Source organism: Anas platyrhynchos, chromosome 4 (assembly GCF_047663525.1).
Source record: "Anas platyrhynchos isolate ZD024472 breed Pekin duck chromosome 4, IASCAAS_PekinDuck_T2T, whole genome shotgun sequence".
In the NCBI taxonomy this organism is placed as follows: Eukaryota; Metazoa; Chordata; class Aves; order Anseriformes; family Anatidae; genus Anas; species Anas platyrhynchos.
In genome coordinates this window covers 19,573,924-19,598,153 of record NC_092590.1, presented here as the reverse complement: position 1 = coordinate 19,598,153, position 24,230 = coordinate 19,573,924, and the positions used below count along the sequence as shown (strand labels likewise).

The window sequence follows — 24,230 nt, the reverse complement described above, 5'->3', positions numbered from 1 at the left end:
AATAATCTCATCTAAAGATAACATTAAATGACCAGACTCTTCAATAAGGTAGTTGAGAGCATTGAACGTCTTTTATTTTTCTGAACTCTCTTACTGCAAGTATATGTTTAAACACATGCTGCTTAAATAAAGTAAAACACACAAATATAAATATATAAATGGAAGTATAAGTATATAAATATAAACACACATAAAAATATACAAATGTGCAAAAATATAAATACAAATAAAGTTAGAGTCACAAAAATGATGCATCATTTCCTTCTACTTAGTCGCAATGAAAAAACACAGCACCCAAGAGAGAAGATGCATTAAATGCAGAAACAAGCTTGGGGCTTCTTATCATTGAAGGGAAATAAAGAAGTAAATTTAGTTAATAGGAGCTGTGCCAGATTTGCCAGAACAGTGACTCTGTTGATTTCAGTGGAGTTACAGCATTAGATGTAGTACATACAGCCTCGCTGACTGCTCTGGACCTTCCCTCCTTTCTGTATGTATCTGCAATACCATTGAGAGCAAAAATGCAGCTATTTAAATTCAGATACATGAAACCAAACTGGGAGCTCAGTATTTCCCTTTCCTCTAAAGAGGAATTTTTTCCTAGCTGTGCCATGCCCCCCTAAACAGAGTGATCAAGAGGGAGTAACAAAAACTCATGCATGAATGGAAGCACATGCAAATAAATGGCTTACTCTTGCCCTCATTAACTCCTAACAAAGAAAAGAGCTGTGCAGCACTCACAGCTATGTGACAGCACGCCGGTGGAGCATCGTTACACAAAACTAACACGACACCGTGGCTGCAGGAAGCCTCCCTGCTAGGCCTCCCACGGCAGACAGCTCACTCACCTGGTGCCCCTGTGTACATGATGGAAAACACATTAATAGCGATGGTAGCAGCATAGAACACTGGAAGTGCACGGAGACCATTGGGCACAGGGTCTTCCTGCAGAGAAACCAGGAAAAAAAGGGAAACATTAGCTGGGTTTTCCACCAGATTAGTGTCAGCATGAGCCAACGTGAGGAAAACACGTGCTCCCAAGCCAGTGCCAGGCAGGTGAAACCTTCAGAACGATGCTGAGGGAAGGATGTTGACCCGTGTGGTTCCACCTGAACCCCCAACGCTGGTCTTGGCCAGCGCCAGCAGTCTGGGGAAGCTCAACACTGGTCATGGGCACCATGGGTTTATAGCTTCACGTCTGCTGCAGACCTGCTGGCTTTAATTCTCGCACCTGGGGGGGGAAAGCTTCTTCCTGTGAGTGTTTTCCTTCACAGGGGGCTGTTCTGGTTGCCACATCGAGCATTTTACCTGAAGCTAGCACATGGCTGTGCCTTGCTGTCCAGCGCAGAGCTCAGAGGTGGGCACGGGAGGCAGGCGGCCACCATGGCCTCGTGCCTCTGCTGCTCACAAGCTGACGGCGCAGCGGAAATGCACCGTGCAAAGCGTGGAAAAAGCCTTTGTGAAGAAAGAGCTTTGGCCCTTTGACAGGCTCCGTGTGGTTGGGAAGAGCCTGGCGAAACCAAGGGCTGGTTAGTCAGGTTTTGTTTCTTGCTGCCACGAGCAACAAAAGGCAGTGGAGAGTAGGGTGCAGTGGCCTCACGCCACCCTATGCAGGGGCATGCGTACAAGGGCACATTTGTGTGATTCTGATAATTAATTTCCTAAGCTGTTAGGTTTTGAATGTAATAGAGGAACTTTTTTCCCTATAATATCTCATCCTTCGTGCAGCTTGAGTCATTTTAAATTCAAAGCTGTGTCCGTTCAGACTTATCATCTGCTTCTATCACTGACATTTATTTACATCAGAACTAAAGAACGATGAAGCTGGGGTTACAGGTGGTGTTATTTATAGCAAAAGAATTAATTCCTCATCTATTTAAGTTCCCTGTATAACCACTAACATAGTGTCCCTTATTTTAGGTCCTTGTCATGTGTCGTACCCCCCATTTTAGCATGCTGAATGGTGCGAGAGAAATAGAAAGAGCAAATAAAAGTACTCTGATTTCCAGCCCTTGCAGGGTGGCAAGCAAATCATCATCCACACAGGAGACAGACAGACTGATGCTACCTCAAAGTTGCCACTTCTGACTGAGGTCACTAAAACCCGTTAATTCAAATTTCTTGAGAATCTAGGAATGCACAGATGCCCGTCTTCTAATATCTCATGCACTAGAAAACCAAAGCTTAGAATTTGTGTGAAATATTAATGAGAGTATCTCCCAGTGAGGAGTATTCTTTTTAAATAACAGTTTGAATTGCTATCATGAGGCTAAGTCAAGGCCAAGAACTTTGTGCTAATAAACCAGCATCTCAGTGTATCATCTTTCAGTGAAACATAATCTGCAGTATCAATTAGCTTCTGATGCACTTGCATAGCACTTTCTAAACCTCAAATATGTGTTTTGTTACTTACTCTGAGCTTTTAGAGCAAATACAGTTCCAACAGCTAGACAAAAAATGACAGGTCTCCTATCCAAAAAGCAAGCCACAGACTTTCAACCCTGTGGAAATGCCAGCACTCAAATGACAGGCTAGAACACAGCCTTCGTAACAAGCGTTCATTAGAAGGGTGAGATTCATTTACCTTCTTTAAAATGAAGAATCTAATCAGCACAAAGAGTACTCCAGACATCAAGCCAGACAGCAGTGGGGAAATAAACCAAGAGGCAACTGTGTTGAAAAAAAAAAAAAAAAAAAGAAAGAAAGAAAAGAACATGAAATATATAACATACTTGCATAATAGTTAAGCAGCTAGTGGTCAGTGAGCGATGTGTTCAGAATGGTTCTTGTACTGTACATCTGGAAAGAATATTCCAGATATTTACTTATAACTGGTGCAGCTCAATTACCACTGACACTCGTGAAAGCTAAAGTAATGCTTGGCACTATTAGAAACGTCAGCCAAAACATTTCCAGATAATTGTGCAAGTTTAGTTATCAAATTAATCAGGAAAATTTCTTCCTGGCTGATGCAGAGCGGGCCAAGAGAACCCCTGTCATTTCCTAATCACCGTGACTCTGAGTGGTGCAAGCAAGTGGGAATAATTTTACCCTGTGAGCAGCAGGATGCCGTGCTGCTCACAGGGTAAAAGTCTTGATTTCCAAAATGCCACAGAAGCATCCACTGCAGTGAACAATGTGCATAAATTTTTTTGCGGGCAAGATTTGCAAGTGTTCAGGACTGATTTAACTGAAGTGGGTGGCAAAACTCCCACTGATTTCAATAAAACAGGATTAGGGCAGCGCTCTGGAAATCTTACCCAGAGTGATTTATTGTTTGTGACACAGTTAACAGATTGATTCTGCTGTCATCTCAGGCTTGCTACAAACTTTATTTTACTTTTGACAGATTTAGAAGAAAAAAAACGCCTTACTCTAGCTTCTCTAAAGCTCAACTCTATTTCCATGCCTTCAACCCCAAGTGCTCTTAATGCAGGGTTTAGGCTGCGTCTTGGGTTACAAGGCTTACAAAACAATACAGAAACCTCCCTCACATCCCCGCTTGGCGACGCTGACCGTGGGAGGCTGTGATTTAAGCATGTGCTGCGCGCCCAGCATTCGCCTCCCTGGTGCTGGTGGGTGGAGAAACATGACGGTGGGCACTCACATGATGGCTAGCGTCGCTCAGAGCGAGAGCGGGGTGGTATGAGCTGCCACAAAAAGAATTGCAAGAGGAGAGTCACCTTGAAGCACGTCTGGGAGGCACCATGTCTCCTCTTCAACTTACTGCTGGGGAAGCACAACTTGTGTTTTACCCCTTTTGTGGCTAAAATGCAAGTGCTGCAGCCCTTAGGTAGAAAATAATTTAAGAAGGGAGTGCTACCAGCACAGGGCACATTTCTGAGAAAGCTTCTGCAGTCAGCGCATGCTGTTTGACATACCCTGCCGCATTAAAGGAAATGGCAATTACCAATCTTGACAAGCTGCATCCACTGGACTCCCTGTGTGCCAATTGCGACGAGGGAAAAGCCAATTGTAGCACCTACGATGCAATGGGTCCCCGATATTGGGAGTTTCAAGAAAGATGCGATCAGCTGCCAAACAGCAGAACCTAGAAAGTGAAGGAGGGGGGAGAAAAACACCAGCTGTAAACAACAATAGTAACAGTAGTGTCACACAGAAAATTCTTAGCCATGTACCCACGTTCTTTTACGAGCGCTGCCCACGCTCCACATGCACAATGGAGATCTCCCAAAGAGAGTTTTGTTCCTGCTCTGTCTCTAAAAGCAGACACTGTGACAGTCTAATAGCAGCTTTGAACACTCCATCTCCTTTGCAATTTTTTTATTACTAAAGCACTTAACGCTGCACAACGGGTCTGCTCTTTTTTGAAGGCTTTCACTATTTTTCCCTACTTAGCCCATCAGACTGAATATGCAAACAGCTCCTGGTTTCAAGCTTAGAAAGCTCATTAAGCTCTCTGGGAGATGAACCTGGAAGCCTCCAAGAGATCAGTGTCAGGAGAAGTGTCACAGTTTCACCAATGCTCCTGAATTCAGATGCTACCAGGAAAGGGCTCAAATCCCGGCCCAGGGAGCATTTGCGCCTCTTCTCAGTGGTACATGGCCACTGTCCAGAGTCCTCTGCAGGATAAACAGACTGAGGAGGGTGAGAGGATGCTCTCACCACCTTCATTTGCAGCACCGGACAACTCAGGCTGTGGAAAAAAAAAAGAACCCTAGCACCACAGAGCAGGCCTTGTATTTTCAGTAGTTGGATCAGACAGACGGCTGCTGGACGCCTAGCTCCGTGCCTCAATCCAGTTTCACACTGAAGCACTGAATGTCCTAGAAGGACTCAGGTTCCCTGCTCCTCTCGTGTGAGGAGACAAAAATCATTTTGGTGGAGACGCGGCTTTTCTGTTGATCTCGCCCAATATTAGAGGACCCTTAGTATCTCTTCTTGATCTTGAGACTTCATGGTCTTGAGAGGAAATCTTCGTGTGCAATCAAACTGCAGTGAAAGACCCTGTAATTTCGGGTTCATGCCACCAGTGCCAACAGACCTGCAGCAGACATGGGTGACAAAGCCAGGCCACTGAACACACGCTCTCACTCAAATCCCAGCCTCCATCCTCAGCCCTACCAGGAGAGGGTGGCTTGAAGCTCTTGAAACGGAGCCTGGTTACATATCAGGGTACAAAAGCACTGAAAAAGAGCTGCAGTGAGGTTTTACAGCTCCACAACACAGGCATCAAGAAGAGAGAGAGCAAGGAGCCAGTTCCTGATGCCTCCTGAGCCTGCACAATGTCCCTCGTGCAAGGAACGGAGCAATACCACAGGGGAGGCATGGCAAGGGAGCAGCACTGGCAAGAGAGGCTGGTGAAGACAGATGGGAAGATAAAGAGAAATGAAGAGAAGAATGCTAGGTATACCTATAAAAAAGATTCAGAGGCTGCTTTGTCACTTCAGACAAGCTGTTGTAAGGTCAGCTTTCCCCCTTACAAATACCAAACTGCTCAGCCTCGCCAGACCAACTTGCTGGCATCGTATGCAGCTAGGTTTGGAAGTCAACCAGTTTGTAAAACTGCCCTCTCCTGGGGCACCGTCCCAAAACAACTGGTACTCCTATCACTATCGGAAATTCTAGATCAAACAAGGAGCACCTGCTCTTTAATTTTTTGGCCTCTCTTCCCCTACGCTAAAATAAAAATAAGCACACTTCGAAACCTTTGACATGAACTTAAGAGACCAGCAAGTGGAAGTGAGGTGAAAGGGAAAACACGTGGTAGCATCTGTAAAGAGCCAAGTGAACAAATAGATGTGAGCCACAAATAGGTAATTACAGAAAAATCCTTAAAAAAAAAAAAAAAAAAAAAGAAGGAAAATGCATCCAAGTCACAAAGTGCAAATGTGTGGTGTTTTTTTCTTCTGGGGGGAAAAGAGGGAGTATGGAGCTATTTCTTACTTAATCAGCTTCATCTAAAACACAAACAGAAGGGAAAGTGGTGGAGGACTCAGATGGTCTGAGGAAGACAAGGTGTGGTCTAAAGAAGTTTAAGTGAGAAAAAATATATATAAATTAAGCCAGAGGAGAACTTTCCTCTGGGGCTGGAAATACCCAAAGCCAGGCACCTGAACTATCAACTCCAGGCCTCAAGTCTTCTGTGGTGTAAAATGTATGCTCACAAGCTCTGCAAAGCCAGCCCAGGAGCCAGAAGGCTCACTAGAGTTTGTCCTGGCCCCTGACACAAATACTCCAGCACGGCAGCACCTTAAAAGCAAGAGTCCCCAACCTCCCAGCGCCCAACAAACCGTTGGGTAGGTCTCATTACAAAATGCTACGCTGCAAAATGTGGGCACAGGCTATGTCATCCCCAGACCATCCCATTGCTCCCTGCTTCCTTCTCTCTTACGGGAGGTGCTTGCCCTGAAAATCACCACCTGCTGTTTGCTGCAAGCATCAGAAGATCTTCCAGCAACATCTGGAAAGAGGACACTGCGGCTGGCGGTCCCTTCCAGACTCACTGAAGCCTCATCAAAATTCAGAAGCTAACTCATGGAAACATGATCACGATGCGTGAGAGAAAAGGGGGGGAGAAATGCAGAGGGAAAAGAGAACGAGGAAAAGAAAACACACAGGAAGGCCCAGAGAAAACACAACAAAAACATCCAGAGAAAAGCTGGCAGTGGATTTGAGGGGAAAAAAATGGAACCTGCAGTTTGTAACTTGTGCTTAATTCAGAGATTTAAAATGTGGAATTTATTCCTAATGCCCTTACTGGAGGGAGGGAATGCAACTGGTCATGAAGTTCACACAGCCTTATGTAAATACACATGCAAATAAGTTGTTTTCTTTGAGCTTCTGGCCAGCTGCCTCCACGGGGGGCATAAGGGACGTAAAACTTTGCCCTGATGGGTTCAGGACATCGTGAGGAGATACAGGAAAGGGAAAGGACCCTTCCTCCTCAGGGGATCACAGGTGCTATAGAGGTGGTGATGGTCAGAAGAGGCAGGGCACTTACGTTTCTGCAGGCATGCACCAGTTGGAAGTGATGGAGCTATCTCAAGAAGCACAGAGACACACCACCCGTCCCACAGCTCAAGGGACAGACCAGCAGCCTGCAGCTGGCCCCGTGAGACGTCAAGGAAGGGGAGCCCAGGGGGAGCCCAGGGGTGCTGATGCTGCTTGGTGCCACCTGCCCTGCGTGAGGAGCCTTCGGGGAGCAGCCGCGGTACCAGCAGCAACCTCCCCTCTTGGCTGGGGAAGGGAGAGGGGAGAGAGCTTCTTCCCTCTCACGCAGACAAAACCACCTCAGACTAGCCCAGAAACCGGCACTCAAAGCCCATCTTGATCCATTAATGGAGAAAATAAAGAAATGAAGAAACGGGAAAGTAACCACGTGCAGCATGGACCCACCGATTTTGCCCACAGGCTCTGCCTGAGGACTTTGGGGAGAGCGTTTGCTGCTCCCCGCACCCTGCCCTTTAAAAGCAGGTCTGCTATTGATCCTGATGGGAGCTCTCCAAAAGCTCACAAAGCCCCTTGCACATAAACAAAGGAGAAATACCAAGGCTTAATGTTACTTACCTCAGAATATGCCATTTGTTCTAAACGGAGATTAATTTAACTGCAAACAAAGGTGCACAGAGTGGACCCGGAGGTACACAGAACTGCTGCTGGCTTGAGTCAGACAAAGCAAAAATACCTTAAATGTGTGACCGTCTGCCCGTACTTCTCCTTTAAGTTTTGTCAGGGGCCAGGATTAAGCATATGATTAACTGCAATCACTCAGTTAGACAACCAGTTTAAGCAAATACATTTGATTTCCGTATTTTTTTTTAAACTATTTAAATAATTCCTTTTAGGACGTATTCATTGCAAACTGTTATTTCTGCAGGATCTTCTGTACCGTCGTAAAAAGGGTATGCTGACATATTTTCCATTTACAATAAAAACCTCCAAAATTATTTTTTTCAGTACCCTAGGAATATACATATATATGATCCATTGCATTAAACATTTTTTTTTCTATTAGTTAAATGGCTGAACAGCTGGAAACTATAACTAATTAGAAGTGCTTTAAAAAAAAACAGGAGCCTAAAAGGGGAATACAGGCCCCTGTATTTGCACAAAACCAGACAGGCACGTCCACAAGATGGGAAGATTTAAAGTTAATTAAAATATTCACAGTGAGCAGGATGACAAACACACAGTGAACGTTACTTGGAACAGGAAAGCATTACTTACCAACCATGGCACTAACTTCTCCTGCCATCAGCAGCGGCTCGGAGCCGTTGTACAGGTTAACATCGATTATACCTTTCCGGATCGTTTCTCCTACTTTTGCTCCCAGCAACACCGAACCAGTGGTTTCAAAAACTGAAGCCAAAATGCAAGCCTGGCGCAAAGTCACTACACCAGATCCCACAGCAGTTCCGAAAGAATTGGCAACATCATTTGCACCGACCGAAAATGCTAAAATAAAAGCAATGATAAAACCCACAATGACCATCCACAGGTAATCATCCATCGCCATCTTTCCCCACAGCGTAGATCAGTTTCCCCTTTGCAAATAGTTAATAGTCAGGGCTGGAGGGCACCGTAACGGATTTGGAAAGCAGATTTCTTGTAAACAATGAGTTCTCTCTGGAAAGTGCTGGGTAGTGTTAGAATGTGAAGAAACTGCTAACTGCCGATTTTCACACTACTATAAATACTGTTCATTTGCCTGCTCTCGGTCAGCAGTGAAGCACATTCCATATTTTGCTCCCAAACTGGTACAGCAGCGATGACCTGTCCTGCAAAAGAAAGAAAGAAAAGAGAATTAAAAAAAAAAAAAAGGAGTTCTTGGCGGAGCCCGTCTCAGTGCGTGTTTTCAGTAGTAAACAGATATTTTAACCCACTAACGGTACCCTGCTTCAGCACGTGACTGTTCTAAATCATAGAGCAATTCAGAAAGGTTAAAATTAGGTCACCTCCAAAGCAACTCACTTCCTGCAGTATCACTGCCTGAGAAAATGTTTTGGTCGCTTTGAAAGGATTCAGCCAGGTTGGGGTTTTGTTCACGTCGCATTCACCAGGCAGTGCGATTAGCCCTCTTTCTAAGAGGAGGATTCATTTCGGCTCTTTGCACCAAGCGAGCGTAGAGCATGCAGGACATACAGGCTGCACCATGCAGCCTGACTCCCAGCCCCTGTATGTTGCTGTTGTGTTTTGCCAGCTGTAGCCAGCGATGCACCCCCTTGGAAAATGATTTTATCTAGATGTCTGTCTAAAGAAAACACTCTGAAGAGCATTAATATTCATATATCGCTGTTATCACATTCCAGGCAGCAAGAATACAATTCTCTTACAGCTTCCCAGTCACTGAAACAGCACAATGATCACAGTATATAGATCTATAGGCATACATGGGTATAAGTCTAGAAAAAAAGTGAATAAAAAGTTAAATCATAGAATGCTTTGGGTTAGAAGGGGTCTTAAAGTTCAAGCTTTCAGCTCTTTCCTATAGATAGTTACCAATTACTACTAACAGGCACATTATACTCAAACCATTTTTATACATATCTTCTAATATTTTTTGATGGTTTAATTTTTACAATGTCCTCTGGAGCTATGTCTTTATTAGTCTTTAATTAGTTTAATCTGAAAGATGAGAGAGACCTTTAAACCAAAAATGCAGAGAGAGAAAAGGGCTTTAAAATATAAAAGCTTGACCAAACAAAAGTGCATATCTCGATCTCTAGGTCGACAAGAGCCATTAAGTATATTTATATAAAACAAATTAAAAAAAAAAATAAGTCCCTTTTACATGATGCTATCACCTACCTCTCTTTTACTGCTAAGAAACAGAGGCAGTTAGAAACGAGATTTACCATTTTCAAGAGTGTGTCAGGAAAAAAAAAAAAAAAACAACACGCTATTTCCTAGGCTCAGCTCAGCCAGACGGCATGAATCCTGCACATAGTTGTCTCCCCCAAGCTCTTTATCTTTATGTAGGCTGTCATGGACACAAAGCATCACTGAACCCGAGCCGGATCCTGCTAAATGGAGCGACCAAGGCTGCTAGAGGCTGGAAGAGCTGCCCCAAACACCCCCGGCAGACACAAATGCATCTACCTCGTCCATGGGCTGCTGCTCTTCCCCTAGAAGCCACCATGAAGCTACCTCGTGCCACCTTCTGCCTTCCCACCCGCTCCGTTTGGCTCCAGAAAAGTGCCGTTTGGGAGGTGGCGAGGGGGCAAAGGGACATCCAGCAGCAAATTCCCAACATCAAATAAGAAGCATTTCAGGAGACCTGGGGGACATCAGATGAAAAACACCAAACCCAGCACCCATGCCAGCCTCTCTTCAGCCTCATTCAACATAAACCCATCACCCACAGCTCAAACCAGGTGGAATTTCTTTTGATGACCCCAATGCAGTGTAGGTCTGTGGTGGGAAGGAGGAAGGGTCTCTGAAGAGGACGTCCAAAACCTTGGACATAATGATGAAATGCAGAAAATTAAGAGAATTTGCATATTCCTGGATCCTTGAGAACAACCAAGAGGGAAACATGTATTGATATTAAGTAATTGTTCCCTGGATAACCCGAAAGCTCACGTCAAGGACTGACATTTTCTCCAAACGTACATGTCGAGGATAAAAGATTACCCTCCTTTCCCCAGACTCCAAAGAGGCTGAGCGATTGTTGCTCCAGTCATTTCCAGATATGGAGCAGACATCAACCCCTGAACAACTTGCACTCTAAAATAACATCTTGGAAGGTCTTAACTGCTGAAAACATTTGTGTAAGGATTTTTATACTATGAGATAACATGAGAAAACGAAGCCCCGATGCATTTTTCATGTTTGAAGACTTGTTGCCCTTGTATAATTCATGAGTGCTCAGCCCCGTGAGTGGGAAAGAGACAGAGAAAGGCTAACGATATTTGGAAGAAGTAATTCTAGTTTGCGCTTGCCTGCCTGCGAAGGAAGCCAAAACTTGGACGCCAATGCCTGCCCCATACCCCATGAGCCTTTCCCAACCATCCTAGCTCCGTGCACGGTGAGAGCCTTGTTACGCAGGTTGCTTCAGACGTAACCACAACAGAAAATGTGATTACTCAAGATAAGGTGTTGATGAAGCAGTGGCTTGAGTGTTTCAGACTTTGGCCCCGTGTTTTCAGGTGACTGGGAAGGATGTCAATAGCCCAGCAGTACAAGGACTGACTCCCTGCTGCCTGGGCTGGGGACAATTGCTTCGAAGTTCTCTGCAAGAGTGTGAGTGTGCAAGCCTGGGGAAAGAGAAGCATTTTGCCTTACTCCGTTAAATTCATTCATTAAAAAAACTCTATGTATGTCGTGTTGTCTCCAGGAGATAAAGTGCTGGACCAGGCTCCTTCCTTGGTGATGGAGACTCGTGACCAAATTTCTTACCCTTGGATTTGCACAGCAACTTGTCCAGGTTACCCTCTGTGCCTCAGTTTCCTCTCCAGAAACTGGGCAAACCTGCCTGAAATCCACACACGCTGTGGTTAAGAGAGCCCCGTTTCCTTCAGGCTCGCAGGATGCAAGCAAACCCTTTCTCCCAGCAGGGATGTCCTCTCCTCCACCTACCGACCAAGCTATTGATGTGCTGCGGTGACCTGATCCCTTGGACAAGGGAAGGCACGGGGGCTGTGACACTCCCCACCACAGCAGAGCTCACAAGATAGGGTTTGTCCTACCCGTCTCTCTCCTCCAGATTCCCGAAGAAGCCGCCAAGCCACAAGGCTGCCCTTACCAGCTCCCCGAGGGAAGAAACGGAGACGGGAAGCATGCAGGCATGGTCACGGGGGCAGAAGGAGCTCCTAAAACTCCTCTCGCAGGCCAAAGAGTCTCCCAAAGTGTGCTGGCAGGGCTCTTGGCACAGGGCTCGGAGAGGCAGCTGCCCGATCTCCCTCCTTAACAGGGGAGGGAAGGATGCCTGCGGCACGGAGCCACCGCTCCTGTCACGTTATGCAAGGTGACAGTTCAGCACTAGGAGGCCCAAGGAGGCCCTCTGCCAAAGACTCCACTCGTTTGCACCAGGGGCAGGACACGGCAGCACCTTGTCTTGAACACGACCAAAACCAAAGTGAAAAGAGGAAAGGGAATCAGCACGTTTGGGAACGAGCAGGCAAGCAGCACTCGAGTGGCTAGGTGTTACTACTTTCCCCCTAAGCAGATGTTAAACATTCAAAGAAACAGGGGAAAAAAATAAAAAAGGACGCATCTGCTCTGCTGTGAAAGTTTTCAGAAATGCAAAATATCCTGCAAAGTAGGCCAGTGACTAAATACAGACTAAATCTTGTAGCGTGCTTCTTTCTGGAGCCCAAAATACATCTGGCATGCTCGGGCACGCTGAGCTATGCCCCTCATCACCTAATCTCACCCGCGAGCCTGTGGTATTTCATGCTGCCACTGGGACAAAAAAGAAACGGGGAAAAAAACGTCACGCAGGGGTGACTGACAGATCGCCGGCTCTTTGCACGAGAGCTGCAAGTCCGTAGCCTGTCGTATTCGCCTCACACCTCATCGACATGCATCTGCGAGTGCCAAATGTGGTGAAGGTGCAAGGAAATCCTCCGCCTCACCTGCAGGGCCGGCTGTGCTCCCCCTCTGGATGCCAGGCCTCGGGGGAAGCGCTGCACCTACTGGGAGCTATGTCGGTATTAAAGGGGAGCTTTGAGCTAACATGGTTTTCTTAGGATGGATAATTGGCGTGGCGTACTCAGCTGGGTTGTGGGTTGAAGCTTTGGGCTCGGGAAGTGGATGTGGAAACTGAGAACTCACACCTCAGTGAGGAAAACCTGATTTTTGGCAATGCTAGGCACGTCCCCGTGTCTCCCTGGCAGACGATCCAGACACCCCCCGTGACTTCAGTTTGCTCCTAGCTGCACATCTTCTCAGGGCTGTGCCGAGACGAGGCGCTACCCCTTCCTTCCCTGGGGGACAGAGCAGAGCAGCAGGCAGGTGAGGAGCACCTCGGCTCATCCCGAGCGACAAGCAAGTCCGCAGGAAAGCGCCAGGAACCAGGAGATCATCTTAGGACATGTTTATATATGGGCATCCACCAAGGGAGCTATTCCGGAAACTATTCACAGCACACTTCTAAGCACAGGCAAGATTTTTAGTGAACAATTGACGTGAAATCGGAAAGATAACGCTGTCAGCTCTTATTTCGTAGCCAGCTTGCTGCTGAAGAACCACCTAACAACAGTGATAAACGATTAAATAAGAGCTCGGGACTAAGTTCAAAGTCTGAGGAAGCAATCTAAGTGCATTACCCACCGGCAATCCAACGGGGTGACAGAGAGGGAGCAAACAGAGACCCGATAAGCGCCCTTTACTCTTCTCTCTGCTGAAAACCAGGGAGGAATCCTCTGCATTCACGCAAAACACGAAAACACACAGAACTCCTGCTGCAAGCAGCCCTGCACCTCTCCAAAGAGCCCTGCGCTGGAGTTTAAAACTTCATCCTGATGCAGACAGGACAGGGATTCAGCGAGTTTCCATTTTCAACCGTTGTTTTTCTTTTTTTTTTTTTTTTTTTCGCTGTTGTTGCCCAAGTATGAGCAAAAAATCAAAAGGCAGCAGCTAATTTGGCATTTCTAAAGATAACTATTACAACTACTCCACTTCGCATTATGACAAGAGGTATGGGGGAGGACGATCTCCTCTCCCCTGCAGTGCTGAAGGCAGCAGACATTTCCTTACCGACAGCCACATTTAATTCGCACCGACAGGACCTTCACTTCCAGTTACTGGTGGCTGAAAAGTCTGTCTCAAATGCTTACCACACCGGAGCTTCCGCGAGGTTATTCCACACCTCCCAAATTTTTGTACGCCGTGCTTTACAGCAGACCCATTTGCCAGGCTTCCCACCTATGCATATAGGCACAGGGATCTCCTAAATTCATCCCAGCTCTGGCACTGCAGCCTGTTGGTACTAAATACAGCGCCGCACAGAAATCAGACCTGGTTCATAAGCAGAGCTCCTGGCACAGTTTGCAGAAATAGTTCTTATCTTTCCCAGTTTCTGCTCGGGCCATAAGGCTCACAAAGTATCCGCTTGAAGCTACTAATATTACATCTGCGATACGAAAGGTGGTACAATTCAAGCGGTTCAAGATGAAGAACATCCCTATATGGCTCTAAATTACATGCACAGGGCTTGTCACACGGCCAAGCGTGATGCAAGTTTAATACTCCAGGACACAAAAAGCACCCTCGACTTACTTTAAAAAATTAATTACCGCATACGCAGAAGCAGTTTTTGTATCAATCAGTTCCTATTTTAACACGGCCGTGATGTGTTTGTGCATACTTGGCACTAGACCCGACATGGAAACAGCTCTGAAGTTCGCAGCTTTCCAGCGGCTCCTATCAAGTTTAACACTGCAGAGAGCGACTGTCACCTTCAGCTCCCGAAACTTGCAGGGGATGCTTCATTTTCCAAGTCCCTATCAACCTCTGTTAACACCGCTGAAAGGTCAAAAACGCAGATAAAATACTTAGGGGGAAATCACGCTGCCAAAAACTTTCACTAAAAGCACAGACAGCAGTCATGCTAAAGCAGCAATTCTACAAACCAGCAAAGCGAGCTAGGTAAAGTATCAACAAGTATTTGTTGTTCATCTGCTGATAAATATCTTTTTCTCTAACTAAAGTACAGCTTTATCCTTCAGTGACTGAACAAAGTCCTTCTAAAATGCAAATGTTTTTTATGATTTCTAGGATCCATTCAGAAAAAAAAAAAAAAAAAAAAAAAAAAACAAGTGCTTGTGGCTATCAAAAACACATTTATATACAAGAAAGCCAAGCACAGAAATCTTCACAACTCACCCAGAATCTAAAAGTTGTTTCAAGAGAAACAGGAGCTCGGATCTCCCAGCAGCTTGCCTTCCTGAGTGCAAATAGAGGCTGAAGTCTAAAATAGATAGCCTATCGCTCAGCACAGCCACATCTGAGCATGCAAACTTCCAGAGGGTATAAGGAGTGCTGTGACTTACACGGGCAGTCCTCGGGTCAAACTCTCGCTGGCACAGGGGAGCCCGCAAGACAACACCGAGAAGCATCCGCATGAGTCCGGAGCCGCATGCGGGAGGTGGAAATCTGCCTCCTCTTAAGCAAGGAATTCTGCCGGGGGTGGGCACTGATAAAACACAACACTGCGTCACGGCTGCTCTCGTTAGGCAAACCAATCCAAGGAAGCTCATATTAAAAGCAACAAAATGCTCTCTCTCTCTCTCCCTCTCTTTTTTTTTTTTTTTCTCCCCCCTTTCCCCAAGCACAGGCATAGACGAGAACAGGAATCTCATTTTTTTTTTTTTTACCACGAGCCGCAACCACTGGGTGTTTTGGCACGATCAGGTGAGCTCTGAGAAGCGCAATCTCTCCTCTTTGCAAGCACACCAAACGTACAATTAATTCAAACAAAGCGCATTTAGCAGTAAGGTATGCACATCCGATCTGGGAAAGATGTTGCATGCTCGTTACTTTACCCATGTCAGTAGAGGTCTCACGGGCTACGCAGACTGCAGAAAATTGAAGATGTGCACAAGTTTGGGCTGGAGCGATGCCTAAGCAAGCAACTTCACTTACAAAAGTTCAACCTAAACTGCCCAATCAAAATTCCTTGAACCACTTTCTTTTGAGCGGGAAGCATTTTTTTGTGTGTGTCAAGGCAAAATTAATGTTTGCCTAAAAGCACCTACATTAAATATGTGCTTTAATACTGAAGGATACAATTAAAGCTTTTTATTCAGCTAAACTAGATTTAAATCAAAACTGCATTGTCATGGTTTTAAAATCTGGTACATACACTTACTGGAGCAGGTTTCTGATTTATATATACTTGGCTTTTCATATTTAACATTTTTACTGAAACTTTTAGGTTTTAGTCCATTCCAAACCACTCAAAGCCATGGCACCGAATTCAAACATAAGCTTATATCACTACATTTGCAGTGTTCTCCACATTTCAGAAAAAATCAAAACATTGATTTAAACTTGTAAACACGAACTTGTAAACCTATTTTTCCAGTATGAATAAAGTCATAATATTACTTAACAAAGAGGTAAAGGATTTTTAAACTGGTTAAGCTCAGATGCAGGTCACATTCAGAGATAATTTGTTAAATCTGAAAAGTCATTTTATTTGTTAAGAAAACTCGCCAGGATAAGTAAACCTACATCATCTTCTACTGAGAATTAGGGCAAAACTCCAGCTAGAAATCTCTAATGCAGAAATGACATTAAGAATCCCCAATTTTTTAAAAAAAATAAATAATTAATTAAAAGAACGATGAATATCAGGCCATGATTCTTTCTAAGAAATGCTGACTGTTTACCAAAGGTCACCAATGGCCACAAAACGGAGGCCAGGAAGCTCCACACCAACACGTTCTTCACGGTGAGGGTGACGGAGCACTGGGACAGGCTGTTCAAGGGAGGTTGTGGAGTCTCCTTCTCTGGAGATATTCAAGGCCCGTCTAGACGCCTACCTGGGCAACCTGCTCTGGCAGGGGGTTGGACCTGATGATCTCTGGAGGTCCATTCCAACCCCAATGATTCTGTAAACACCTGCCTGCTATTAAGCTTTCTCCTACAGTGGATAACTTTGTGCAAAGCTCAATCTCCGAAGCCTGGCTGTAGGCTCTCCCCTTGTTGTTCTGTAGCAGCTGGTGAACAGGCTCACCGGATTTAGGAAAGTGAGAGAGGCTGGTGCTCTGGCACTGGTTTTCCCTTGTTCACAACAGGGAAGTGTTCACACGTTGATAACGAGTAGATTCACCTTCCCCTGCAGGTCTAACCACATCCTATTTTTTAACAAGCAGTGCCAATCAATTCAAGTGAGAGCAAACCTCATTGTAAACATGAAGTCAGCCTGTATTTATAGGTCTGGATTCCAGGGTTTTAAGGAAGTGAATAAACAAACACGGAGCACTTATTTAACTTCATGAAAGAACTCAAAATATTATTTCACATTCTGTTTATAGCCGACACGCTGTTGATGTCTGGCTTGGTAAAGCTTGAATGTGAACGTTCAGAAGCTCTGGACCCACCCTAGCTCTCCTCAAACTACTGCTCACCCAGCACAGAGCATCTAGAAGCATGCAGATGCAGGTAGAGAGGCTTTCCAGAGGGTAATCCATCCTTGGCTGGGCTATTTCATCTCCTGCACAACCCAGAAGCTGCCAGCCCACTCTGTGGGAACCATCTCGGACCCGAGTGGCCAACAAAGTGGAACCATTTGGGTGCCGCTTCCCACGAGCCAGCCCGACCACAGCAGTGGTTTCTTCTTGACCTAAACTTCAGAGCAGTAGCAAAGGATATAATAAACAGAAAAGGAAAAAAAAAAAAAAATCTTTCAAGTTTTTGTTCTGCTAAATCAGCACTGTGGACCTCAGGCACGGGAAAAGTCAACCCAAGATTGGTTGACCGCTAAAAAAAGTTACAATTTGGGATACCACTAAAGAAACAGGGAAAGGAAAATTTATACGACCACAAAATGAATGAGGAGGATTGGCTTTTGGCAGTGGTGGCACCAGTTTGGTTCCCAACAAAACAAACATTTGTAGAAATGATAAATATTATATGTTACAATCTCAATCAGATATTATAATTTCTGTTCAATTGTAATTTACTCTGCAAAGTCTACAATTGAGAGATGCCTGTTTGATTCAACAAATCCAGTGTAGGCAGATTTACATTCTGCTTTAAATAAAGTAATAGGACATGCTGATTAAAGTAATCAATTTTAAAAACCCTTTGTTTTGCCTTTCCCCATCAGCTATTTCTTGAAAGATGCCCAGCTTCTCATTCATCAGTAGCCACTAAATGAACATTAATTTGCAACTTCAGGCCACTGTTCTATCGAATGAAACTGGCTTTTTTTGCCATTCAGATGGGAAGGCTACACATTGAAGCGATCATAGGTATTTTATATGGCCTGAGCAGAAAATAATGGGGGTTGACTGTGATTTTCTAGCATGACAAACTGTAAGAATTTGACTCTGAATACCTGTGAACTGTGTTTGGTCAGAAACAGAAGTGTAATAACAACATCCAAAAGCTGGACAACATTGTTCCACTTACACTCTGCCGACTGAAATAAGGTTACAGACCAGCACCGGGAGCTTTTGGGGTGTCTTTTGCATACCTACTGACACTCTGCCATGGGGAGCCACGTGCAGTTGGAGCCAGGGACTCCTGGTTTCCTTGTGTTTGTGACCCTGGCCCTCCTGGGCACCAGCATCTCCTCTTGGTCTACAAAGCCAGAAGAGCAAATGGATGGCCACAAAGGAGAAGTGAAGGTGGGTGGCTCTGAACGTCTCTTCGGCAGATATCAGACCTGGAGAAACTCCTGAGCGAAGCCACAAGCACTGCTCAAGCTGGAACGAGCCTGCTCCGATCAACCTGCACATCTGCTTTTGCACGTTGGGTGGCAAGCTCCAACACATTGCTATCTCTTGGGATAATTTCCAAACAGAAAGAGTCGTCTCTGTATTTCACCATGAGGTAAACAATCTCAGGGACCATCTGGAAAGCCTGATATTGTAGATATAAAAATTAAAAAGCTGCTGGCCATCAGGGATGGACTGACACCTCCACTCTGAAGAAGCAAAAAATTGGGGTGGGCTTTCTCATGGCTCTGAACTCTGCCGCACTGCCCCACAAACCTTGTCTTCCAGCAGGCCCTTGGGCTCCCAGAGTGGACAGGCCACCCCAAGGAGGAGACATCTGTTACCACGGGGCAGGGTGAGCTCGCTGTACTTACATGAATGCGCAAGGAGCCACGCTTCGTCTTTTGAGTGAGCGAGCCCTGGGAAAATGGAAAGGAGGAAGCCACAGCTGGAACTGCTGGAGGCCAGGCCTGGCACAGAAGAAGACAGAGGCTCCGGATGCTGCGTGGGCTGGGGAGCAAGGCTGTCTCCAGCCCCTGCCACAGCACAAGCCTGAGCTGAGCCAGGAGGAGTTCAAAGGCAGCAAACCCATTCTGGAGAAGCAAGGCTTTGGCCAACGCTGATTCAAGCACTGCCCCCGTTCATGCCGGGAACAGGACTTGTGTTGGCCCAGCTCTGGCTGATTCACCAGAGCCTGGGCTTCCTACGTGCACGCTGAGCACCAGGGAATGGGCGATCCGCTGCTCAGAGTCTCCCTGGGCTTTACCAGCCACCTCCCCTCCCCAGCCCCATCCCTGAAGTATCCAACGTGGGCAAGGTGTTCCCAAACGCCCTGGCTGCTGCTGACAACTCCAGCAGCGTTATCCTGAGCTAATGATGGAGCTTCGCTGACTGGACGCAGAGCACAACTGCCTCTGAAACACTCGTGACAATTTGGAAACCCAGTCAGCGTTTTGCAAATTCAGAGGTTTGTGCAGATCCCCTTGGTATAAAGCCAGAATGAAGTTGCCAGAAATCAACAATGGGAATTTTCAGATAAAGGAAATGTGACACCTCGAGCCCCAAACTGCCTGCCGATCTCATTTCATGTGGGGTGTCAGGAGGTGGCTGCTGTGAAATCCTTTCCCACTGAGCTACTAGAGAGCCCTGGGGCTCCCCTGACCAGCAACCCTCTCTCTTGAGAGGCAGCTGGAGTAAGTGAATAGTTACCGACACGTCAAACCCTCCTGGCTGGCCTGCAGTGGCATCCTCCAAAATCAGCGTGTCCAGCATGACAGACCAGGCACTGCTGAAAGGCGCCAGCTGACTGCCAGAAGGAGGAAAGAAACAGCCATATAAATATAGAGAGGAGGGATGGAGACCCTCAGAGGTATGCAGTAGATCAGGACAATACCTTCTGCCTTTTTTTTCCTAGGAGTGCTGCAGTAATAAAGATATAAAGGTGGAAACACCAAGGAAACACCAACTGAAATCTGTGGTCATGGCTTTATTTTGTTGGAATAGGAGCCAAATATTACCCCTAGGAACCTGGTGATGACACACACAGGGCCCGATATTGTCTGGAGACAGAACCAAGAGACAAACGGGACTTCTGCCACCAGAGACAGCTCCCTCCTCGCACTGCCTAGCACATCCTGACCACACGAGGAACAGCACCTGGCACCCAACAGGTCTCTTTCCCCCCAGAGCTCCATAGCAGCTCCTGTGCTAGAGCCAGCACTGCAAACCTCACCAAAGGCTGGCCTACAGGCCAGGTTAATATAACGGGTTGGTCACAGACCTTGCATCAAGGACGCTCCTTCAGATGAAGGACTGCTCGTGGAGAGATGGGTCCGTGTTTTATCTGGGGTTTTTCTAACCTGGGAACAAGCCCTGGTAACATCGGGGTCTGTGTTTCAGCGCTCCAGTGCCCGTGTCCTGGTGGAGAACATGGAGCATTCCTAGAGGCAGGGGCAGGGACACGCTGCCTCCAGTGAACTGGCGAGTGTATTCTCCCCGGCAAGAGCTCGAACAGCTAGAATTTCTCTGCTTGCTGGCATAGCGGCTATAACGAGAAAATAAAGTCATTAAGGTAGAAGATATTTCTCCGAGTACACGGCACTGGCTAACAGCACCGACAGTCAGTGTGCCTCAGCCTCTTAAAAAGGCATCTATAGCTAAGCTGTGCTGGTGGTGATGCATTACAGAACCCCGATGGCTCATCAGAGGAAGAAAGACAGCATGGATGCTGCAGAGAGACCAGAAACAGCAAAGGGGGTCCTAGGAGGATCCTTCCCCTCCTCCCTGCCTTTCTGGGGAAGGGTGAAAATCAGAGCTGCCCATGCTAGGACTCTGCTGCACTCACCACAGCTTGGACTGGGACTTCTCTGTGCCTGCCCAACAGGAAGAATGTGCACCTTGGCACAGCCCTGCAAGTGCCCAAGGGAGAAAAGGACATAAAAAATAAATAAAATTAGGTCTATGGCGGGCAGGTATGATGACAACGCCAAATGAAGAGGTTCCTCTGGAGAAAAGGGGCAAGCATGAAGCACAGTTCTTGTAGGATTTGGAAGGGACCACTGCCTCCTTTGTGGTACTGGCAAGGAAAAATGATTCACCGTTATCCACAAAATAAATGAGCAAGCGGATGAGCTTGTAAAGAACATCGAATGCTTAGAAAAAGGGTAGTTAAATATTTTTTCTTTTAAAACATTAAACAAAGAATCTATCATTAATAAATAACTGGTTGTTTCTGGTCACTGAGACCTTCAGCAGTCAAAGTCATTTCCTCTCGTATCTCTTCTACGCAGAAATTAAAAAGGGAAAACTAATTATGCCATTTTTACAACTGTCAGTCAGTTCCCCAGCCTTGAATTAACTATGTATTGAACTGAAACCGATGAATAAAATGATGTGAAGAAAACAGTTGCTCTGAAACTGTGGAATACTTCACTCCCACAAAGGGCTTAATATTTCAATCAACACTTTCTTCAAGTGTTTAACCAATTACCTCCTGCAGTTCAGTTTTTGTTTTCTTTAAAAGAAAACTGCTTGTTTTCTTCTGCAGATGTGAACTCAGTTGAATCACTTCATGTAATACAAGAGGCTACACGGATTACAACACATTTGGGTTATATTGCAAGTATTTTTTCCTTTGAATCAGACATAGCAAGGTTTTAAAATAAACATGATCCTTTTCGGTTTTAAAGTTTTCTCAATTGAGCAAAAGTCATTTTCCATTCTCCAAAGCAATCCAGAATTTAGAACATACTTTTCACTCAAGCGCATTCGATTCTAGAATAAATAATATAATATATATATAGCCTATATAATAGGCTGCTAATCTAACGTGAGGCTTGGGTATGCAGGAGACTACTATGTAACTACTTCAAAACATGACCATCAGTTACTGACAAATGTGTTTGAAATTATATATATATGTATTATATATATATATAAATGGTCCCATTGGCTAATCTGCTAATCCTGGGACTTACTCGAACATGTAAGGAGAATTTCATGGCACAAACTCCAAGGCACAGCTCTCCATCAGAAAAGCCTTCCCAAGTAACACGCGGAAACCCGCACCCCACCAGAGCAAGGCACACACCACGCAAGGCAGAATGTCGGGGAAACACTACATGCACGCAGAGTCAGAGGTAATGCGAAGAAAAGAGAAATGTTCAGGTTTGCTTGTTCCGGTCAACAACAGTAACTGAAGTTTATTGATTTCAGTTTCAGCAGCTAAAAATCCATGGAAACATTTTTATAGTATACAAACAGTACTATCCCATATTAAATTGTCTATGAGAGTAATAATATAGGCCAGGATTTTCTCACAGTCATTGTGGTTTACTTATCAATTAGTACAATAACACCTATTTTAAAATAGAAATATTACGAAGTGCAGACAGCTTTTTTATCTCAGTGTAATTTAGCTGTTCAATTATATGGATATATCTAAGTAAAGAGATTGGAAAAATAACCCAGAGTTACAATATAACAGTCATCTACAAAAATAGCTGGACACATTCTCAGCCACTGTCTCTCAACTGTTCCCTTTATATCCACTGCAAAACTGTTTCCAACACACTAATCACATCTATTCTGAAGCAACAAAAATTATATGATTTCAAACTATTTTCATTAGAAAAAAACAGTCCTTTAACAACTGCTTTACTCTTGCATGTAATTATATACTCTTAAAGGCCAAATATTCAGCCAGAATGCAAAAATAACCACAGCCTTTTATTAAGAATAAAAGGCCAGATACGACTTCATAAGAAAAACAAAGATACTCTTTGCTTCTACCAGCAGCACTGCTCAATATAGGAAATTATATTTAATGTTTAAATTTTAAATACATAAATATCAAAGTCTTAATAACTCTGTATCAGAGACTTACTACAACTTGCTGGATAGAATGGCTAGTATTTCCTTGGAAGATACTTCAAGTAACTGCCAAGATTTTCCAGTAACTACCTCTGTAAAAGCTCTCTCTTGACTCAGTAGAGCGTAATCTGCACTTAACACCCCACAGCCCTGCCAAAACATCTTACCTGCCTGAAATGTTTTTGAGAGCAACAGTCAAATAAAAAAAAGACTGAACTGATTAATATCTGATTATATTATCTAAGGATAGCTTAACAACAATATTATAAGGTTACTCAAATCAGAAGGTCAGCACTATCTTTTTTTTCCTTTGACCTATGCACCTGTCACGGTTTTTAGGAAAAGGCTGTTTATTAAATGCAAGCAAAACCCCTGATTTCCTATTTTGTAACTGTCATGGTCCGATCTTCTCCCTACTCGACATATGTACCAACAAAAAAAAAAAATGGAATTCAAGTGCAAAGCAGCAGCTATCTAATCCACAAATAAAACCACAGTGATGTTACACTCTTCCTAAAACAAGCTTGAAGCCATGATTATATTAAAGACACAGATGTGAGGGGATTTTTCAACTTCCAAACAGATAGGCAAGCAAGGTATTACAATCCAGGGGTGCAGGTGAATGAATAAGCAAGCAAACTACGTGATGTTTGTGCAGCGTCCTCTCAAATCCTGCAATCCCTTCTAGTCTGGGTCTACATCTCCCTCTTCTTTACTCATGTTCTTCTCACATGGCTTGGTCTCAGAAACTTTCCATGCCTGTAACGGAAACTTGAGCCAACTTCTTAAATGTATGATTTCTTCATCTCCACTCATCATCATCCACTTCTGTTTCTGAGAAGCTCCTCATCATGACACCTGTATCTCAAGAAGCAAAACAGGAAACATCACAGGGATGAAGCAAGGAAAGATGAATAATAATATGCCTCTGTGTCTTTAATAAAATCCCAACTTTCATTCAAGTTCCTTTTAGGAAATAGACTTCCTTTCACAAAAGTTTCACCAAACTAGGTGCGTGAGCACCTAGTGGCACATCTGGGGTAAGTAACCGATGATACCTCCTCATCATGAAACCTCGTCCTAATCATGAAACCTCCTCATCCATGCCTCCGTTCCTAGCAGGATGAGCAGAAGCAATCCCATGCTAGCTAGCCTTACATACCGTGGGAAGCCTCTTTGGGTGCCAAGCCTGTTGAACTCGTCTGCAGCAGCCAGCTCCATTGCAGGAAGCTGCTGACCCACCTACTGACCTACCTGTACCGAGAACAGCGTGAGATATCTTTACAAAGGACCTGTTTGCACAAGTAAGCAGAGGTCTAGCCCACAGGTGAGATGAAAAGCGAGGATGCCAGCCTCTTTTTTCGTTTCCCCAGTGCTCCCAAAGCCATACAACATCCACAGGACGTGTGCATTTTCACACACTTTGCAGCTAGTGGAGGAGGCGCTTCCTCTGCATTGCAGCACTCTCACTACAAGGCGATCGAGGCCTAAGCTATTTTCAGCCTT

At 45.1% G+C, this 24,230-nt stretch overlaps 1 protein-coding gene across 6 annotated transcripts in view; it reads right to left on the bottom strand.

Annotated features, from left to right (window-relative positions):
- The window catches only part of SLC20A2 (solute carrier family 20 member 2), a 55,379-nt gene that overhangs the window by 22,405 nt on the left and 8,744 nt on the right, over positions 1-24,230 (bottom strand). For 2 of the 6 annotated variants that reach the window (XM_005025118.6, XM_013104704.5), the window contains exons 1-5: positions 14,958-15,112; positions 8,191-8,741; positions 3,911-4,051; positions 2,585-2,670; positions 849-945 (exon numbers count right to left, since the gene is read on the bottom strand). In XM_005025118.6, coding sequence (XP_005025175.1) covers positions 849-945; positions 2,585-2,670; positions 3,911-4,051; positions 8,191-8,479 — 613 coding nt within the window. In that variant the 5' untranslated portion in view covers positions 8,480-8,741; positions 14,958-15,112. The other 4 variants (XM_027456129.3, XM_027456130.3, XM_021276064.4 and 1 more) reach the window with 3 other exon arrangements.